A 16,390-nucleotide genomic window follows, 5' to 3' on the forward strand; every position below is an offset into this window, starting at 1 on the left:
GAGGGAGACTGGACTTTTTCCTAAGTACCTCTGCTTCACCTGCTGCTGCACACACACACACACACACACACACACACACAGACCCTACAATATGCAAACTAAAACACTAGTACTATACTGAACTGTACTGTACTCTATAGAGCCCATCACAAACAGCGGAACATATTTCACCAGTTGTGGTTGTGTGATTTGTGTAGTTTTCCTTTAGATTTTTGTAAGGACCCAGAGTAATATCTGTGTAACGTGCATCATCAGTGTGTAAATATCTGTAAATAAATAAAAGCAAATACTTCAGCTTTTGTAACCTGGCATGCCGGGTTTTCCCAAGGATAACTCGGCATAAAGTCCCACCTTGATATAGTAATATTTCATGTCATTATGTGTGTAATGAAGCTTTGTGCTGAGCGGAACTATTTTCTCTGCCCATTTGTTTGTGACTGTAATAAATGAGCAATATTTGTTACTGTCTGGCTGTGTGGTTGAAAATTCGAAATGCATGCACACTCGCAAAACAGGCGGGTTCTGTCTGTGTGTGTGTGTGCGTGTGCATGTGTGTATGGTTTTACGTCTTGGTGTGTGAGCACAGGAGGCAGGCAAACACCCCACACTGCAGAGGAATGGGCTTGTTACCTTTCTCATCACTAATTAATGGCAGTCCCTCATCTAGGATCTGCATCAACAGTCACCGCTCTGTCCACATCAGCAGAATCTGCTGGCCAAGACACACACACACACACACACACGCTGCTATGTACAGCTACTCCTCACTGAACTGATCTCAGCACTTTGCTGATGTTTTACCACCGTTCGTTTAGTGTTGCACCTGAGTGAAGTTCCATCTGTAATAGAACACGGACATGTCAGACAGGCCCGTCAATCACCTCATTTAAAAACTGACTTTTACACCCTGCCTTTTGTATGGTGTTCCTTTGCAGTGTTTGTGGTTTCTTAGGCAGTCCTTTCATAACTCTTTGAATATGTTGTCTTAAATATGGTCTGTTTTTCTTCAACCCCTTGTTTAATTCAAATTGTTGCATGTTTCTATTATTTTATTTTATTCTATGTTTTTATTCTTTATTTTTAATTCACTTTTTTTGTCCATGTGTGTCCTGGTCCTGGTAATTTTTAATGTACATTTAATGTAATGTACTTTGGTCAGCTCCTTTGTTGTGTTAAAGTGCTTTATAAATAAATATGGTACGGTATGGAATGGTGATTGGCAGCCCAGGGATTTGGATTTCTAGTCGGCTTTCCTGATTGACACCCTTCTTTACACCTGTAGTATTTTGGCTGCCTGATTGTGTGTGGGTTTGAAAGAGTGCACGCAGTGGGCTGAGCCGTTTGGCGTGTGTCCATCATGGATCTGGATCTCCGGGTTCTTTCCAGGGCCCTGGAAAGCATGTTTTGTCATACTCTTGGGTAAAACCCACAGCACTGCGCTGAGGTCGACCATTTTGGTGTCACCCATGGTGCTGTGTGGGGAAACTCGTGGTTGAGCGTTGTGATATGATGTCTCCTGTCCTGTACCGCTGCTTCCAGCTTTGGACCCATCATAGCTGGAACTGTAGTGTGGAAAGGGACGCATATGCAGGAAATGTCCTGAACCGAACCTGGTCAGGTTGTGTGATTTCAGCGGTGTTGATTCCGCATTACTGGAACTTTACATTACAACTGCAAATGGTTCTAACACGGGTTTTATGGACTGTTATTTACATTGTTAATCTCTATTTAAATTGGCTGAATGGTGGTTAGTGATGTGGCCTCACGCCTCCTGGCTTGATTCATGCTCTCCCTGTGTTGGCGAGGGTTTCCCTGGATTCTCCAGTTTCTTCCCGCCATCCATAGGACGCACACAAGGTAAATAGTCGACTCTGAATTGTCCTTAGGTGTGAGAATAAATGAATGAATTTTAATAAAGTAAATACATTTTTTAACAAAGTTAGAACACTATATATAAACACATACACACACTACATAAAAAGTGAATAAATAGATTAAAAAAACAGACACATTTGTGAATGAACAAACAAATAAATGAAAGAAATATATTTTAATGTTTTTGAGACAAACAAAATCGCTTCTCATGCGGCAGAAGTGAAAAATATTTGCGCGTTGAGCAATTACATAATTATAAAATGCGGCGAGAGCGATTATGGTTAACTTACTTCAACTGTATTGCTTGATAGAGGCATTTAAATGATCAACTCAGTGTATAGGTCGGAATTGTGTTGTTTCAAATGCTTTGCTAAACCTGCCCTGATTCTGGCTTCGATAGCAGCAACTTTGAAGCACTTCTTGCATTGTTCCACATCTTTTGGTTTTCCCTGTTCATCTGATATCCAAAATACTTCCAGACAGCGCTCTTGCTTGTTACACTTTCTAGCAAGCTTGGTGCTGCAGATTTGACTTTAAAGCTTCTTTTGCACCCCCACCATGTAACCATTGGATCCTCCAGTGCCTCGTTTCCACTACACTGGTGCTGGTGCTGAACTGGACTAAAGCCACCGATCTCTCCGGCCACCACCCGTGACGTCATGGGTTCTCACCACTAGACCAGCACCGGCTGGGCATGGCAGAAGACCGTGGAACTGGCGCGGGAACCAGAGCAGTGGAAAAGGGGTACAGGCAGCTTTTGGGGGATGGGCTGCCCGCTGCAATGCCGGTTTAAAATTGTTGCAGTCTGCCGGCAATTTTTGTGAACCGGCAGATGCAAAACTGGAATTTAAGTATCAAGTGGTTATGGAAAGTGAGTGAGTGAGTAACGGAGGCGCAATATTTCACAAAGCAAAATGTGTATTCATATCTGCAAACACTTATTGTTGGTGCAACATTGATATCATTCATTCTTTACTGTTTTTTAGCACACAGTTTACACTGTTGCACAGAAGTCTAATTAAAGTTTATATTAAATTCACATTAAGTTCATTTTTGGTATACGGAGACTTCACTTGAGATCTGGGGGGATGTTCTTAGATTTTTTGCAAATTAATTCTCTGTGCTGTGTGTGTGTGCACTTGGCATGTATTCTTGTCAGGGAGTGTGGTATAATTTCATGGGATTGTGTGTGTGTGTGTGGTCAGACATTTTCTGCAAACACACTGTTTAGACAGTCACGTCAGCGTTTGCTGGACCATGAATGTCCAGATTTAGGCTTCGGCGAGGACGGCGAAGTATCCAGACCTCTGCAGCTCCCACGCCCACGGAAGATGAAGCGCTGCATATTAACTAAACCCGAGAAACGCCCTCGCAGGCCCGGCCTTTAACCTCCCGTCAGCGCTGCTGCAGTGGCTTTCTCACATGCTGGAGAGTCTAGTCTGTATTCTGTGGGAGTTCCTTTGCTGTTTTGCCTGGTAATGTGGTGAGAGGCATCTCTCTCTCTCCCTCTCTCTCTCTCTCTCTCTCTCTCTTTCTGCACCTTCCTGACAGTCTGCTGCTGTCTGCAGAAGGCTGGTTCACTGAGCTCAGTGGGAATTATGACGTCCTTTCTCCTTGTTATTTCTCGGAATTCAGACCATGTGGATCCCATCTGGACACTTTTTCATTTCAGAACGTCAATCTTTCGCTTTCCCCACTTTTTTTTTTTTTTTGGCCCATCCAGTCTGCCTTGTTTATGCCGTCTCTCTTTCCGCAGCGCTGAGTAAATCTGTGATGGCACTCAGCTCCCGTCCGATGTCTGCGTCTTGTTGAGCGCATGGTGCAAGTGTGCGTCTCCTGGTCTATGATAGGGTTTGTCTGTCTGCAGTGCATGCTGGAACCTGATCTCGCCACACCCACCCACCCACAGATGCATACATACATACATACATGCTATTCATGCTATTTGAACGTGTAATGCAGGTTTAAAGGAACCGATATGGGGTGGATTTGTGACCAGTGGAATCGGCTGCATGGCTTTGCACATCAGAGCGACCTGGAAGGTTGCGATATGAAGCCGATGTAACATCCAACAGAGAAGAGTGGCGGCTGTGTGGTATAATGCATTTCCATTGATGAAAGTGAAAAGCTCACATGCCGAGCCTCAGCGGCGCCGTTGCATCGCAGGAAGCATGCGTTTAGCACAGTGCCCTCCTAAGGCTGCCCTTCCGGTCCTGGTTTTCCCCTCTATGTCAGTCAGCACGTCATTTCTGAGCATTTGATTGATTCCTGATCTCCCTCTCTCTCTTATCACTGTGCAGGGCTGGAAGTGCGCCCCCTCATGGCAGGGCCAGAGACTGCTGTGCACTGCACCATCAGAAGGTGAGTGTCCCAATCTTCTCCCCGCCCAAAAAAGGTTGTTTTTATGGAGTGTATTTTTCATTTTTTTAAAATTTGTATTAATTACAATAAATTTAAAACAAAGCTTTAAATGTGGGAAAGCAGAGAGGGAATGACTGGGAGATTTGCTGGTGTTTAATGCATGCAGTAAATGAAGACTGTTGAATTAAAATTAGGTGCAAATTGCTTGGGATTTCTCTCTCTATATATATATTTTTCTCTGTAACCTTTTGTTTTTAAATTTCCACTGATTCAGATGATTCACTAAAAAACACTGGTACTGTGTGCATTTTACACCCGATTTCCACTCTCTGTCTCCATTGCGGACACACCACATGCAGGAAGTAAATGAAATGCAGATGCATGAGTTGCATTCATTTAGTTTTACCTGGAGAGTGTTGGTGTATCACCTGGCATAAAACAAGCTAATTAAACCTCTATTACAATATGAGCAGTACAGTATGTAACATGTAAAGCAATCAGTCTTTGACAGAACTGTGAGGGGAGATAATAAAAAAAAATAAAATAAAACTTTTTTTTTTTTGTGAGATTTTGTTGGGCCTCATCTGGCTGGTAGGAAGGACACAGATACTGTGCTCTTGTAGGCGTTGAGATTTGGTTAATGCACAGAACAGTTGGTTCTGGAAGGAAAGTCTGAAGAGGCCAGGGATGGAGGTTGCTGATTGGCTGAGTAGGCCTTCCCGCGATCTGAGTTAGTGGTCCGCTATTTGAGGGGATCTCATGCTGACAGCCGGCCAGGGTAGCACACAGAGCTGGTGACAGGGACCCGATAGGTGGTAGGGTAGGTGCTGGGGGGGGGGGGGGGGGGGGGGGGGGGGGGGTATGAAGGACCAAATTGGAAAATAGAGGCTGCGGTTCAGGGCTTTGCAGCAGCAGTGTGAGGTTGTTGATTTACTCTGAAGTGGATTTTAATGGTGCCGTCATTACTGCCTGGACAGCTGACACCCACTGTACTGAGAGAGGGGGAGAAGGCCTGTGCTGATGGAACGGAAGGTAGGAGGGTAAATGGAGAATGAGCTTTAGTTTTTTGTTAATGAATATGAGAAAAATGATAATCTTCTTATGGTATAATATCATTGAGCTGTGTTTATTTATTAAATTTTTCTTCCCGTTCATATGTGGAACTAGTATGGTATTCTGAACATATTCTGATTCTGTTCATCAGAATGCAAGAAGGATCTGACCAGGCTGCTAATGTATTCATGCCACTAGTAATGAGGTCTGTAACTCTGTTCTACCCGAAGCACTCAGAATGCATGTCGCTTACAAAGATAATTCCTTTGTGCCTTCGTCTGACTTCAAATTCCTTATGTAGGACTTCCTGGAGAGTTCTTGATCAATGGATACACCAAGCTTGCATTCTAAGGAATATTCTTTTTGAAAGGAAGAAAAAGATGGGCTTTTAACATATTGCCTGCAATACGATTTTAGAGTACGTTGAAAACTTTATCCTGCATGAGGTATGAAAGCATCAGGACGTGCTACTAAATTAAACACAGAAGAGCTGCATCCTCATCAAAGCAAAATAGGAATTTAATAGGCACTATCATTCGTGGCTAAACATGTAGCCACGGTTTACAGTTATCTTGTACAGTTCACACATTTTCTGCCATTTCTACAGTTTTCAAGGAAAAGTTAAATAAGCTACAATTGGAGTAAATTAATATAAAGTTTTAGGGGTGTAACAGAACACAAAAATCATGGTTCAGTATGTACCTCAGTTTCGAAGTCACCGTTTGGTTCGGCAAGGTATGTTTTTGCTCCTGTGGGTAATTTTTTACTTTTAATAAAAGAAGATGCATGTTTAGAAAGTCTACAATAAACTCTACAAATATTGTCTCAAAATATTATCTTAATCCACATACTATTACTGGTAACACTGCCATATTGGCGATATTAAAGGGGTGGGGCTTGTGCGTGACTGACTTCATTTGGAACTGAACTTTGTACAGTGTTTCTTCAAAATGAAAGTCAAAGCAACACACACATACATATACAGTACAGGCCAAAAGTTTGGACACACCTTCTCATGTGTTTTCATGACCATTTACATTGGTAGATTCTCACTGAAGGCATCAAAGCTATGAATGAACACATGTGGAGTTATGTACTTAACAAAAAGTGGAGACCTGGCCTCCACAGTCACCGGACCTGAACCCAATCCAGATGGTTTGGGGTGAGCTGGACCGCAGAGTGAAGGTGCTAAACACCTCTGGGAACTCCTTCAAGACTGTTGGAGAACCATTTCAGGTGACGACCTCTTGAAGCTCATCGAGAGAATGCCAAGAGTGAGCAAAGCAGTAATCAGAGCAAAGAAACTAGAATATAAAACATGTTTTCAGTTATTTCACCTTTTTTTGTTAAGTACATAACTCCACATGTGTTCATTCATAGTTTTGATGCCTTCAGTGAGAATCTACCAACGTAAATGGTCATGAAAATAAAGAAAACACATTGAATGACAAGGTGTGTCCAAACTTTTGGCCTGTACTGTATAAAATACATAATATGTTTTTGAGCCAAACAAAAAGTATTAAACAGTAATGGGTGTGTCCACATCTTTTGTTTTTCCCCGTTCATATATATCCAAAATACCGCCAGACCGTGCTCTTGCTTTTTCCATTTTCTAGAAAGCTGCAGAATTAAGGCTGGTTTTATGCTGCCATTTTTAAAGTGAGTCTCTCATATAAACATTGGGTCCTCCAGGTAGCCAGGGGAGGGACTGGCTGTTGCAGTGACTGTTGAAAATTGTTGTAGTTTTCCAGCTATTTCTGTGAACCAGCAGATGAGTGCTAATTGATATCAAAATCAATACTTTATTTTAGTATCTATTAGTATCCGAGAATTTTTTATTTTTAAACATTACACCGCATTCAGTGTTTTCTTGGTGTAAATTTCTGCCAAAATCCTTACGAATACTTAATACTAACAGTTGACATTCAAGCATTAAACAGGGTCATGGGAATGCCAAATGGCGTTCAGAGGGCGTTCATTTAGAATGTCCAAGTGGACTAGGCCTAAGGCTGAATGAAGAACTGATGTGGGATATTGTTTTTGTAAAATTGACATTCTAAAAATGGACCAAGTACCTTGAGTTGGTTGCCTTGTGGTGCAGAAATTGGTTGGTTGGTTGACATGGATATACAAACATAGTCAAGAAGAAGTTTGGCACAGCATGCCCCTCCTCTTTCGTTCATCCTGTGTGCTGCGGTCTTATTGGCCGCTGCTATTTGGTGACTCCTTCATATATTTAGCATATTATACAACCTGTTCACAACCAGCAGCGAGTCCTGTGCATCTTTGGCCACATTGACACACAGCCGTTGGATTTGTGGGTTTAGTGGTCTCCAGTGGGAACCTCAGGCCCCTGAGGTCATCACGTCATCATTCATGAACTGGCCACTGTAGACATCACCAGTCCAGCAGGGAGCCCACAACTTATTAAATGCTGCGTGCCGCTCTGCGGGCATGAAAGCAGCACCGCACCCCACAGTGTTGAAAGATCTCCATCTTGGTCCTTTAACACGAGGCAGGCAGTCAGTCCCACATTATCACCCCGGGGGAGTGTAATTGTCCCACAGACCCCCGTGCTGAGCGATCCTTTCGTGCTCATTAACGCTCATTTGGCCTAATGGCGGCTGTAACAAAGCCAGCTGTGAATGTCCCACGCCAACGAAGACTCTGCGTCCTCGCCTGAGCCTCACGCAGCAGAGCAGCGAGGTGTGGATGATCACAGCGCTGGTTTGAGCGCTCTGTCGTCCTGCAAGCGCCCGGTAACGTGCGATTGATTGGCCCGCGTGGATTTCCCCCCGGCTCCTCTATCACCGCTCTGATCTCGGGGTGGACGTTTCACAAATTGCAGCAGTGCTGGCATTTGTCAGTCAGAACAGTGTCGGAGGGGTGTTTGTCTGGCTGTGTGTGTGTGTGTGTAGCATGCGCCTTGTGATTTATGTGCTTGGCCCACGTGAGCAGGGCAGTCTACATGCGTGTGAGTGATGATCCGCTTGCCGCTGCAGCACTGTGTATTATTAGAGCCTAGGCCTGCAGCGGTCTGGCCATATATGCGGTGTTAGTCCATATTTTTGGCTTGATCTTTATATAGCTAGGCCCCGTATGAGGATAAATGGCTATTTAATGAAGATCATTTATTCCTGAAGCCATTTACTTGCCGTGTTCTAGTAACGAGACCAGGATATTGAGACTCGGTAACAGTGACAGAGGAAACCAGGACACTGATGTCTGAGACGTGATTCTGGGGAAATCCGCTGTTGATGTCATGCTGACTGAAGTGTATCCAAAAAAAAAAAAATCCCCAGCTGTATGAAGTCGTGTATGGAGCCCACAACTTCTACAACACTGCCCCCTACTGTTTTGTCTGTGTGGCCTGACTGAACCTCCCTGCAGGGACAGAGTGAGGCAGCCTTGTGTTCCTCCTTCTGTGCTCATTATAGGGAACTGGGACACCAATTAAGAACGAATTGTTATTCCAATGTCTCGCTGTCTAGAACGCTAATCACCCTTAGCCAACAGAGAAATATTATTTGAATAGAAAATTTTCTGACAATTGTTTGTTCCTGTGCCAAGTGTTATATGGGGCATCTTAATGGTGTTCAGGACAGTGTGTGCTTGTGTGTGTGTGTATATATTGTATAGACAATTGTACATTTGTGTAACTTGACCACACTCAACACATGACTTTTCATAACACAACAACGCTTCACTTCACTTTTTCTTTCACCTTGATTATGAAACAGGCCAAATAAATCAAACAGCTTATTCTAGCATCACTCCAGTAGACATGGCCTTAGTAATATATACAAACACACACACTACCGGTCAACAGTCTGGACACACCTTCTCATTGATGGGTCTTGCAATTTTTTTCCATTATAGAACAAAACTGAAAGCACAGGACATTTGAGTCTCTCCAAATCAGGGAGCTTTTGCTGTGATTGCAGCATTTCACAATCTTGTCTTCTCTTCACCACCTTAAGTTAGACATGGACAGTTTCCAACAAGGTTTATGCTGAACACTTTCTTGTCCTTCACTCATGCTAATGAGCATCTCATGAGGCGGCTTATGATGAAAATAGTGAACAAAGGCGCCATGAAGGTAATACGAGGTGAAAAACAGATTCATCAAACAGGTTCACTTTCTCCTGATACAACAAATACTAATTATGTTTCTTGCACTGGCTCCAACTTAGTCTCTAAGGGTCTGTGTGTATGATTGGTAGTGCGTAAATAGTAATTATAGAATTATTGTCCAAATAGTCCATTTCAAGTTTCCAGAGTAATCGCATTAAAAATGAATAATTAAATGTATATTAAATGCTAATTTAAATGTAAAGTAGATATAGGTATTTTGAACTAATTATGTTAAACATGAATGCTTTTTAGCTTATATGGTGAATCTGATCTGAGATCAGCAAAGCTAGGCTGGGCGGATGTTGGCTCATTCTGATGTTTGCGTGTGACCATGATCCTCCAGAGGTGACGGTGATGTATCAGAATGGGCTGCCTGTGGTCTCGGTGAACCTGCCTTCCAGAAGAGAGCGCTGCCAGTTCACCCTCAAGCCTCTCAGTGACACCGTGGGGGTCTTCCTACAACAGCTGCAGGCCGAGGACAGAGGGATCGACAGAGTAGCCATCTACACTACAGGCACGTCTCCCCTCTTACGGCACACATGCACACAGGCAGCCCTAAAAATCCCCTCATCACTTCGTGGCAGAATTTATTCAGTTAGAGGCGTGGATGTTGTAATTCTACTCTGAAGAGGCACTTCAGCTTCAAATACCTGCACTGATGCTGCCTCAGCTTTCACCTGAGCCACATGAAGGCATAACGCTGCAAATACCCAGATTAGTAATTGCGTCATGACCAGCGAGGAGAGCTGCAGCGCAAATCTTGGTCAGGTTTCATATTGGCTGATGGCAGGTGGCTGTTGGTGTTTCAGTAAACCTCTCTTCGCTTCATAGATGGAGCAAGAGTGGCCTCCTCCACTGGCATAGACCTCCTGCTACTGGATGACTTTAAGCTGGTCATTAATGATGCTGCGCATCTGGTGCGACCGCCGAGGAGAGGTGAGCAACTTGCGTCTGTCTCTTAATAACTTTTCTGTATGCTGTAAATGTCTAATTTCTTAAAAATAAAATTTACTTGGATTTTTGTGTGATGTCTCGCAGAGCTCCTTGCGTGTGAGGAGGCAGAGCGGCTGAACGATGTGAAGTTCCTGGTGCAGCAGCTGTACACCACCCTGCGCATAGAGGAGCACCAGCTCAACAAAGAGAGAGAGCTGATTGGGCGACTAGAGGACCTCAACTCTCAGCTCCGCCCACTTGAGAAGGTAACGTGTTGGTTCTCTAGTGGTGGTACTCAGGCCCGCTTGTGGTGGAGAAGAGCCAACGAGCCTACTTGAAGAGCCAACGTGGTACTCATTGTGTAAAGACCTCACAATTAATAATTCCGTTGTCATAATGCCCTGCTAATTTGTTGGTTTCATCTGTTAAAAAAATAAAAAAATAAAAAACATTAGACAACGACCACATTCTCAATTCAGACAGGATGGAGCCTGACTGTTCTGAACGAGAATTCTGTTCGTTCCTCTCAGGTGAAGGAGGAGTTGAGCCGGAAGGCGGAGCGCCGCACTACTTGGGTTATGTGGGGCGGGATGGCCTACATGGCCACACAGTTCGGCATCTTGGCGCGCCTCACCTGGTGGGAATACTCCTGGGACATCATGGAGCCTGTCACCTACTTCATCACCTATGGCACGGCGATGGCGATGTACGCCTACTTCGTGCTCACGCGTCAGGTCAGTGCAACCCCTGCCACATCCCCTGCCACTGTGCTTTTATGATGGACGCTGGTAATTGTGTGTCCCCTTGTCCGCTCTGTCTGGTGCAGGAGTATATCTACCCTGATGCCAGGGACAGACAGTACCTGCAATTCTTCCATAAAGGGGTGAAAAGGACGCGCTTTGACATCGAAAAGTACAACAAGCTGAAGGATGCGATTGCTGAGGTACATACTCATGTTTGATTTTTCCGTATGGGCTATTACTTTAGGTTCTAATCAATCATGGTGATGTCCAAAATAGATAGGCACCAATGACTAGTAATGACTGTGTAATGACAATGACTAGTGATTTTCTCTTCTGACTGACACAATTAACTTTTCTGACATCAACATTTGTGATGCATTTTCTATAAATGGACATGTGAAAAGCCCAGTAAAATCAATGAAATTCCCTTTCTTCCCCATTCAGATGTTCTGTTTGAACACCACATTTAGACTCTTAAATGCATTGAGTTGCTGCCATGTGATTGGCTGATTTTCGCTAGTTGTGTTAACGAGCAATTGAATTGAAAAAATTGGCCAGTGAGTGTTCGTAAACATATGGATTATGAATGATGGTTATAAAATGACATCTTGATCTTTTGTAAATAAACTTTTTTTTTAGTGGGCACCAGCAAAATTGCTCCAATTTTATGTGTTTCTAAATACAGGGACAATCGCATTGTGTTGCAGTAATGTCTCTATTTCTGCATCCTGCAGGTGGAGTTGGACCTTAAACGTTTGCGAGACCCGCTCCAGCTTCAGCTTCCTGTTCCGCAGATTTCTGCCAGCAAGGATTGATGGGAAGAGTGAAACGTGCCCTTTACTACCCCCCACCCCCACCCCACCCCACCTCTCCGTCCACCTTCCTCTTTTCTTTGTCATGTTTGCTATTTCTTTGTATCTCGCTTTCTCTCTTTCTCATTCCCTCCCTAAGAACCATTTCTTCAGCGATCATTGGAGTTATGGAGTTTTTAATTATTATTATTATTGTTATTTTTTCTGACCTCAGAATATTCTTGGAAATTTGTTTGGTGTGATTGCGAGGCTGAGAAACTGGTCCCCTTTAGGTGAATAAGGAGGATGAAACAAGTGGTGAAACTCTGACTACTTTGACAGGCCACGGGACACACAGACCAGTGCGCCCTTTCCTGCCTTATAGGAAGTTCCTGGGGCTGGACAGGAAGTGACATGTGCAAGCATTTTTCCACACAACCTCAAATCTTTTGGAAGGGCAGGACTCCAACATCCACGTTTGAGGGACTTTATACCTCACTTAATGCAAGCCAACATGCGTTCGGCACTTCTTCACCAACACTGCGAAGTGGGTGTGACGTCCGTGCGATGCGGAGTCTGGTCAGCATTATCCCATCATGCCTTGCTCTGAGAAGAAGAGTGAGTGCTGGTCTTCGAGTGCTCTTCAGCCCTTCCTGAGAGGCCCCGCCTCTGCCCTCCCTGAACTTCCTGCTGCACTTCCTGTGTCACCTCTTCATTCTGCCCCCGCGGCGGTGACGGACAGCTGCTGTGTTGTGGGAATGAAGAGCTTTAAAACGAGCTGCGGCACTCGAGTGCTGTTGAGAGAGATCTGCCGACAAAACCATCACTGTGGGTTCTATAATATTCCAAAAAAAGAAAAACTTAAAAACGTAGAAGATTTTGGCACTTTTATTTTAAAAGCCATACTATATTTGTTATGAAAAAAAAAAAAAAAGAAACAAACAAAAAAGAGATTTTTTTTCCCTTTACATCAGAGGAGTGACGTATATACTTTTATCCATTCTATCAGTCATGACATATCTGCCTATGCCTGGTTAAGTTACCATAAAGACTTGAATACATGCATTACTTATAGAGCTGCAGATGGTCAAGGAATATTGAACAATGTCATTTAGGACACTCAGCCATGGCATGGATTTCCTTTTTTTAGGCCATAAATCCCTTTTTTTTTTTTTTTTTTTTTTTTTTTCAAACAAGTGCATAAACACACACACACACACACACACACACACACACACACGGTCAAATCTCCTGCAGTGCCTCCCAGCACCCAGTGCTGCTTAGGGCTCTGATGTGTCCTGCATAGCCCAAGATTCTTCATTACAATGGGAACGAACAGCAAGTGGACATTTATAAGGCATGTCACTGTGCTACCATCCATAGACTTTTCCTTTATTATTATTATTATTATTGGTATATTAAATTTTTTACAGGCAGTTTGTCATGCCAACCATCTGACTGCGCTTAACAGTTCCTCTCACAGAATTATCCGAATGCCAAGAATACTCCAGAAACAGAAAAAAAAAATCTCAACGTGTAATATATTAGACTCTAGCATTAGTGTGTCCCGCACACACATTCGGGCATGCAGTAGAGCATGAGTGTTGCATCTGTAGTGTGTGGTGTCTTTAGAGGGCTGTCCTTAGGGAGAGACGCACATCGAGGGGAATATACTCTATTGAAGGGGCTGTGCTGTGGGGAAAAAAGGTGTTTTCTACCCCTTTCGTCTTTTCATATTACACATAAATTCTGGAAATTAAGACTTTTTAATTAAGGCCCAACTCTTTATGCGTGTTCAGCTGAATGAGATCAGTGTTTACGGATCCTGGCTGCAAAATCCCTCCATTTTGCTTGGAGAATAAAATTTAAAAAAAGTTATGAATGAGCTGTTTATGCCATGGTGGGTAGTCCCACCAGACCCCTCGCTCTGTCCACATTTTCTCGCGCAGCTACATATGCCTGTATCTGCGCTCTGCCCCTCACAATCTCTGTCCCAGCAGGCCTCCTGCATTATACTCTTCATCCAGACACGGTTTTCTCTGTCAGGCTTCTCATCCTCGGATCAAATGCTCTGTTTTTTTTGGTTTTGTATCTGTGTTGAGTCTGTCCTTGGCTTGACTAGTAATATGTTGGGTACAGACTCAGTGTTCTGGAGCTGAGAAATCCAAAGAAATTGGTGCCCATCTGGTCAGCAAGTGGTTTTATACATCCATTACACTGAGTTGTTAAGTAAATCATCCATTGATATCTTCTTTTTCTTGTGCGAAATGCGGTATAAAAGTGTGCGCTTATGTCTGTCTGCAATAGGGAAGGGCAATGTGCAAATCAATATATATATCCATAAATAATTGTCCTCCTGATTGGTTTTGGTACATCTGATCACAAATCTATTTTCCTTCAGCCCCCGCCCCAGCAGTCAATAACAGAACACACTCCCTCCTGCATCACGCCGCGTGAGGGGAAGGTCCCAGCCTGCTGTGCTAAATGAATTCACCCCTTCCAGGGCTCACAACGTCACATTTCCCTCACCACGGCCTCAGTTTCTCTTTGTTTTGGGCTTTAGAATTTTTAGAATTTTTAATTTATCATAATTTTTTTTCCCGAAGTATATCAAATATAGGGATCTATTGCGGGGTGTTGCATGAATGTATGTTTACATGGGGGAAATTATATAAAAATGATTAAAAAAGCAAAGATTATTTATGAATGCTGTTTGTAGAAACATTGACTCTTCGGCGGTCGAGGGTGAGGTTTGGCAACTTTCCTTTCACGATCCGCGACCGGTGCCCAGCCCCCCTGTCCTTTTCCCATCATTCCCTTCGCGTGGATCTACACTGCTCCTATCAATTGGATAGATGCTATTAAGAGGAGAATTTGGCTCTTAAGGGCCGTTGCCCTTTCACCCTTGTGGCGTTTAGAAGATTGAAGTGCGTAAATCCTGCCTTCACACCGGCCACCCTCCACCATCAGTGACAGGCGGCTGAGTGACGGGCGTGGGCAGTGTGAACTGGGATTGAAGAGATTGGCTTACGCGCTCAGCATGCCTCCCTGGCAAAAACTCTCCCATTTCCCCCGACTTTCTCCGCTTTCCCCTCATCCAATCGGTTCGCTGTGTGCGCGCATCATTTTACTTTTATCCTGTAAGTGTGCACTTAAAACGAATACCACACTTTTAAAAAGTCAACCAGAGTGAAGCAGGATGTCATGTTGTGTTTCTCCTTTTATAGTCCTTAATTCCTTCCATCGCTCCCCTCATCAGATGCTATAAAGTTGGAGGACTATAAAAATGAAAAGAAAAAAAAAGTGAAAATCCTGTATCATTTATGAAATGTATAAAAGAGAGATGTAATTCAGTTATCAATAAAATACTTAACCAGTTTTGGAACTTTGCATCCTCTTTTCTGTGTCTTCTGTTCTTTTAACCATACAGGTTGCAATATAAATATACTGTTAATAAAATATATCATATAAGCATGCTATAAATATACAAGTTATAGACAATAATAAATAGAATAAATCCAAATAGCTGAAATTCAGGATTGTGAATGAGCTCCTACCTAAAAGCGTGTCCTGCCAAATTTTCTGCAGCATTATAGGTGTTGAAAGTGTACAAAAGTGATAGGGACGTCTTGTTTTTTTTGTTTTTCTAGTGTCCTTGAATTGTTCATCATCCTTGTCCTCAGATGCTTCCTGTAAACGCCGGAAAGCCTTCAGCGATAACGGTGTTTCTGTGTGTAAACACATCCTCGTTTGGGTCGGGTCCGTTGCCTTCGGAGGGCAACTTCATTAAAAAAGCTGGTGCCAAGATGCCTTGACCTCCACGGGCAGAGCAATCTCATAATCAGGCGAACATGTTCCAGATCGTTTCTCCTAATGGTGGCATTGATTTAAGGAAGCCGTTTGTTTAATTAAGGAGAAAGAGGCCATCTTGCTGACAGCATCTGAATTGAGCTCACGATGAGACACAAGATGTGCATGGCCGTCTGAAACGGTTCCAGTCGTTGTGACACGTCTCAGATATGGAATAAAACAAACGACGGCCCTGATTAACTCATTGTTCTGCCTTTCCGGACGCTCCAAAGCAGGAGGGGACAAAAACTAGAAAGAGGACAGGATACCAGAGACTAAAACGAAAGACATATCAGTGGATGCGGTAAGATGGATGGCCTCAAAAAATAATTTGAGGAAGGCAGGGCAGGGTTATTGGGGATATACAGTCCTAGCTTTTATATGAATAATATTAAGAACTATGAAAATGATGAGGGAGATAAAAGGAAAAAATAGCCAGAACATCTGGTCCAGGATCACATTATCACCACCGATCCCTATTCTGAAGTGTAAAAGTGATCTAGGAACAGCTTCACGTCGGATAAGATGGGAACAATGGGAGGATGGCCTTGTCACAGGCAGTTTTACACTGTGACGAGGGAACAGGACCAGAGGTCAAGGTAGGACAGATGTCCTATACCGTACCCAGAAACGTCCACATCGGCGTCCTGC

The 16,390-nt window shown here is 43.5% G+C and overlaps 1 protein-coding gene across 1 annotated transcript in view; it reads left to right on the plus strand.

Annotated features, from left to right (window-relative positions):
* mcu (mitochondrial calcium uniporter) overlaps positions 1-15,280 on the plus strand; it is a 56,665-nt gene extending 41,385 nt beyond the window's left edge. Inside the window, exons 3-9 of the mRNA XM_028988583.1 lie at positions 4,176-4,236; positions 9,767-9,937; positions 10,255-10,359; positions 10,462-10,622; positions 10,887-11,090; positions 11,183-11,299; positions 11,834-15,280. Coding sequence (XP_028844416.1) covers positions 4,176-4,236; positions 9,767-9,937; positions 10,255-10,359; positions 10,462-10,622; positions 10,887-11,090; positions 11,183-11,299; positions 11,834-11,914 — 900 coding nt within the window. The 3' untranslated portion in view covers positions 11,915-15,280. The remainder of the gene's footprint in view (positions 1-4,175; positions 4,237-9,766; positions 9,938-10,254; positions 10,360-10,461; positions 10,623-10,886; positions 11,091-11,182; positions 11,300-11,833) is intronic.
* The last annotated feature ends 1,110 nt before the right edge of the window (positions 15,281-16,390 follow it).

The sequence above is a fragment of the Denticeps clupeoides genome, chromosome 8 (assembly GCF_900700375.1).
Source record: "Denticeps clupeoides chromosome 8, fDenClu1.1, whole genome shotgun sequence".
Lineage (NCBI taxonomy): Eukaryota > Metazoa > Chordata > Actinopteri > Clupeiformes > Denticipitidae > Denticeps > Denticeps clupeoides.